This window comes from Gekko japonicus, unplaced genomic scaffold (assembly GCF_001447785.1).
Source record: "Gekko japonicus isolate JY-2015 unplaced genomic scaffold, Gekko_japonicus_V1.1 scaffold123, whole genome shotgun sequence".
Lineage (NCBI taxonomy): Eukaryota > Metazoa > Chordata > Lepidosauria > Squamata > Gekkonidae > Gekko > Gekko japonicus.
The window spans coordinates 1,505,129-1,510,385 of record NW_015169176.1 but is presented as its reverse complement, the minus strand read 5'-3'; the positions used below and the strand labels follow the sequence as shown (position 1 = coordinate 1,510,385).

Here is a 5,257-nt window from a genome sequence, read left to right as displayed (position 1 = left end):
CCCCACAGGGGCCGTTGGCCGGGGGGGGGGGGAGCAGCCGCAGAAGCGTTGCAGAGATGGGCGAGGCGCTGGGGAGGCATAGTGCTGCTTCGGGCTGGAGGAAGACGGGATGTATGTTCAGCAGAGCTGGGGTGGGCAGGCAGAAAGTGCTGCAGGGGAGGGGGTGGCCTCAGTTGTTGACAGGCAGGCGCTGCGCTGGCGGTCTCAGCCACGTTGGGGACAGCGAGAGAGGAAGTGGGATCTTAAGGGCGGTCGGCAGTTCCGGGGGGGGGGGACAGGCAGTTTTCCCAAGGGCCCTCAGAGGCGCAGCTGGCTTACCTAGAGGCTGTGGAACTGAGCCGGGAGCATCAGCAGGAGGACTGAACACTTTCTCCACCCCACATGGGGCTGAGCCAGAGGCCGTCGGCCAGCCTGTTGTGGCATGGTTGGAGTTGCGGAGCTGCGGGAAAGTAAAGGGCTGGACAGGGGCGCGAGCTTCTCACGCGGTGGCTTTCCAAGAGGTGCCTTTTGAGGCTGTTGGCAAGTGGCATGAGGGGGAGGGAAGGACAGCCCAGCCAGCCCCGTGGAGAGTCCCGTCCGCCCCCTCCATTGGCTCTGAGCACACTGAGGCAAGACGGTGCCGGCTGCCTCTGTGGGTGGGTAGGCAGGACAGCAGCCATTGGTACAGTGTCTGAGTGACAGGCCACGGAGTGAAAGGCTGTGGTGGCGTGTGGAACATTGAGGCAAGAGGAACACAAAAACTCAAATATATTAAGGAGAGATTCCTTCCTGGCCAATAAAGCCCCTAATTCTCCGTAAGAAAAAGGACATCTTCCAAGAAGGAAACTTAAGATTCTGACGATTTATCTTCCAAGAAGGAAACTTTAGATTCTGATGATTTGAAAGGATCAAATGAAGGTTTGCTCAAGTCCTGTAACATTTTAGAAAGGTTCCCAAGCAGGCAACCTATGGCTAATGGGAGGTGCCAACTTTATGGTTCCTTTGAGGAAAAGCCAAATATGCCTACAAGAAAAATTACGTGGTCCCACATAGCAGCCAGTGCTACAAGGCAAATATGCCTACAAGAAAAATTATGTGGTCCCACATAGCAGCCAGTGCTACAACCTGTCTTTTAAGGTATCCAGTCTTAGAACCTGATTCCAACCTTCGCGCAGAAAGGGAATGATGTCTTTGTAAGTAGGTTTCAGTGGATCCAGCTTTTTGGTACTGGTCCACTTTTGAATGTCAGCAACGTATAATTATAGCGACGACAGGTTTTCTGGACTGTACCATGATGTGAACTACTTAACTTGGAAGGCCCAATCCTTCTAAATCCGCTCGCTCTAAGCTGGCAGCTGGAGTCAAATAGGGTCTGGGTGGTGAACTGATTCTTGTACAAGGAGAACCCATCTGCTTGGTGATCGCCACAGTGGAGATACGGACGTTTTCACTAGTTCTGAGACCCAAAAACTTCTGTACCAGAAGGGAATTATGAAAATCAGCCCCATCGCCTCCTTTGACACTTTGTTCAGGCCTCAGCTGATCAGTGTGGTTGAAGGGAAGGCGTACGGCAGACCACTGGGTCAACGGCAAGTGTGTGTGTCCTCGCCCTCTGCCCTGGGATCATAGAAACTGGCTAGAAACCTGGCAACTTGACTGTTGCTTAAAGCTGTAACAATATCCAAGATAGAGATTAAAAAAAATGTGTGGTTTTGGCAGAAGATCTTTTTGTTTAGACTCCGTTCTCCTGGATCTAAATCCTTCCTGCTCAGCCAGTTGGCTTGGAGATTTGTAAGACTGTACAGGTTTCCTGCTTTCAGGCCTACCAAATTTTTCTCTGCCCAATCAAACAGGATTTTGGACTCCTGGAAGCAGCCACCCTACTGACATTTTCCTGAACTGTCAAACCCACTGGGAAACGCCTCAGAGGCTTGGAGGAGGGGGAACTGCTGTGCCACCCCTGCTCGGGTCAACCCCTTGTTCGTGTTGGAGGTCCTTATCCCACTGCCCCTATGTATCTTGGGGGGGGGTCTCACCATCTCCAGTCCTCTCACAGACTGTAGGCCCGGAAGACTCCGAGTCTTATGAGGTGGGCCACCCACTACAATCTCCTCATGGTTCTCTGGACCCAGTAGAGCTCTGCTGGGATTTTCCAGTGCAGTCAGAGGCCAACTGGAGAGTGACCCAAAGCCTCCGGTCTGCCAGCACAGACAGTGGCCCATGATGCTGCAGATGCATCCACTGTTTACCAGTCTTCAATGCCTGAAGCCTTAGGCAGGAGAGGCATGTCTCAGCTCTCCCCATTCTTTCCAAGACCAACAGTGGGGCCCTTCCTCAAGGCCTTTCTGTCTTCCATAACAAGCATAGTTCCCTCTAAGCTGCACTATGGGGTGCTGGCACACAAAATTGTAACAGGCAGCGCAGGCAGCCCACAAGGCATTTCCCCCTCCACTGGAAACAATGGAAGATGGGAGCACCTCCTTCTGGGGCCCATAGAATTGGACCCCTTGAACTTTTTGAAACTTTGGGTGTGGGCTGGCTGTGGAACAACCCAAAGCTTTGGGTCTGCCACTGCCAGCACAGACAGTGGCTTGTGTCGCTATGGGGTATCTGCCACTGGCCAGTCTCTGGTGCCTGGAACCTCAAAAGCAGGTGAGGCTTGTCTTAACGGTCTCTTTTTTTCTTTTTAAGACTGGCAATGGGGCCTTTCTTCAAGGCTTTCCATTTTCCCTACCAATAAGGGAAGAGTCTCTAAGAAAGTGGAACTAGGCTCAAGCGTCCTGCTGGAGTGGCAGGGCTACTAAAACTGGTGAGCCAATACTGTCTACACACATTTGCATACCCCTGCCTGGAGCGAGAGGAGGCGTGACCTAACCAGTTTGGATGACTTTCCCCACTGAAGGAGAACACACATTTATATTTTGAAACCAACAACTAGATGCTCTCAGATGTGCGTATGCATATTTTCGTGCACAGAAGGGCACCCGCTATACACTTGCATTCTTTCCAGCATATGACTGAGTCTGGACATCATTCAAAACAGGAGTTCTCTGTACAGAGGGGTGCTCCAGAGCACTCACACTGATATGTAAATTACTTGACTGGGGCATGCTATAACAAACACAAGAAAGCAATGGAATTTCATCCTGATACGTAGACATCTTGGATGAGAGGTGATTCGTACAGTTTTTCCCAAAATGGAGGTTAACCTCTATCAGAAGAAAACATACCTTTAAAATGCACGCATGGCTTCACCAGCATTTTTTGCAATTCCTGCATGCTGACTAGGGAGCCACTTCACATGCATGTGTGTGTATATCAAAAAGATATTTCCTCCATCAAGCTCAAGAAATGGGCAAGAGGGAGGGTACAAAGTTTCATCTCATCAGGAAGAGTAAACTCAGAAGTAACTTTGAATTAAGAGTCAGTCATTGGGTTGGATCCAACCAGCTTTCCTACTGGTAAAAAAGGGAGAAGAGAATTCCCTTTGACAACCAAAAAGTCTATGCTGGAGATCAAGTGACCTGCATTGACAAAAATCATGCGGTAATAGGGAAGGGAACTGGATGAGACAGAGTGAAAAGGCCAGTAGGATTCAACACAGCAGGTTCATAGAAAATGACAAGAAACAGGAAAAGTTATTATCTATCAAATCCTGCACTTTCACAGGTAATTTCAAAGGCAGAGAAAAGATGTAGGTAGTGGCATCAGTCCACAGTAGAATCCCCCCTCCAAAGCCATGTAATGTCTTATTAAAAACAAGAAAAATAACAACACAACACAGTCTGCACATGTCTGAAGACAAACACAAATGATGAGAAGGAGGAAGACAGAGAGAAATTCTATTCCTTGACCAAATTGCATCCATTATAAGTGGCACACGGACCAGTGAAGAGAAACATTACAGCACTATTGGTTAGATCCAGCACAGTGTTTCCGTGGGCACAAAGGTCTTCCACTCACAAAGTGGAATTTTCGGATTTCCTCCCTCCTGCAGCAGCCCAAGACACCTCTTGAAATCTTGCTCCCGGGGCAGAGGGGGGACCCCCAGTACAGATTTGGGGGGCAGGCTACTAGGCAGGGGGAGATGAACATGAACGCATGAAGCTGCCTTATACTGAATCAGACCTTTGGTCCATCTAGGTCAGTATGTCTACTCAGACTGGCAATGGCTCTCCAAGGTCTCAGGTAGATATCTTTCACATCACCTTGACCTGGCCCTTTTAACTGGAGATGCCAGGGATTGAACCTGGGACTTTCTGCATGCCAAGCAGTTTCTCTACCTCTCAGCTATGGCCCCTCCCATAAAGTTGCACTCCATGGGCAGAAGTCCCTGTGCCTGCAGAAATGGTGCACTGAATCCAAACCATTTTCTCTTTCAAGTATAAATACAGAAATATATTAACTGGGACTTACCCCATGTGCTGAACAAACTTTACCATTAATACCAACAGGGCAACTGCTTATGTTCAGGGACTGAATAGATAGGCACTTTCTGTCCATGCACATCATATAAGGACCACATGGAGCTCCATCTTCCACATATCCTAAGTCTGTATCGTCATCTAAACGTACATGAGAACCACTGCAAGAAGTTTCAAAGCTCCTGTTACCATAATTGACATGCCACAAAGGGTATGCAATCCACTCTGAGAGACAGGCACTAAAATTATATACATTACTAGGAATAAGGCCTGTTGTGGAAATAAATACAACAAGATCTAGAAAGAGGCTCTGGGTGGGTGTCCTGGCCTTGGGCACTCAGCGTCAATTTGCTGTGGCGAACTCAGCAGACTATAATGACACAGAGTTTACTGTTTTCTCCAAGGGAACCGATCTCTGCCATCTGAAGAGCAGTTGTAATTCTGAGTAACCCTCAACTGGAAATTGGCAATAATGTGAAAGAGGCGCTGGGGGGGTGTCCTGGCCTTGGGCACTCAGCGTCAATTTGCTGTGGCGAACTCAGCAGACTATAATGACACAGAGTTTACTGTTTTCTCCAAGGGAACCGATCTCTGCCATCTGAAGAGCAGTTGTAATTCTGAGTAACCCTCAACTGGAAATTGGCAATAATGGTTCCCCAGGAGGAAAAGGCTGGTTTGGCAGGTAGAGTCTATGGCATTGTACCTGTCTGAGGTCCCACTCCTCCTCAAACCCCACCCTCTCCAGGCTCCACCCCTCAAATCTCCAGGAATTTCCCAACCCGGAAGTGGCAACCCTATTTCCTTTCCAGCCAACCATCAACATACCAATATCTGCCCCTCTGACTTCAGGTTTC

The 5,257-nt window shown here is 49.0% G+C and overlaps 1 protein-coding gene across 1 annotated transcript in view; it reads right to left on the bottom strand.

Moving 5' to 3' along the window:
* The window catches only part of ADAM23 (ADAM metallopeptidase domain 23), a 95,300-nt gene that overhangs the window by 19,315 nt on the left and 70,728 nt on the right, over positions 1-5,257 (bottom strand). The window contains exon 22 of the mRNA XM_015415998.1: positions 4,396-4,673. Coding sequence (XP_015271484.1) covers positions 4,396-4,673 — 278 coding nt within the window. The remainder of the gene's footprint in view (positions 1-4,395; positions 4,674-5,257) is intronic.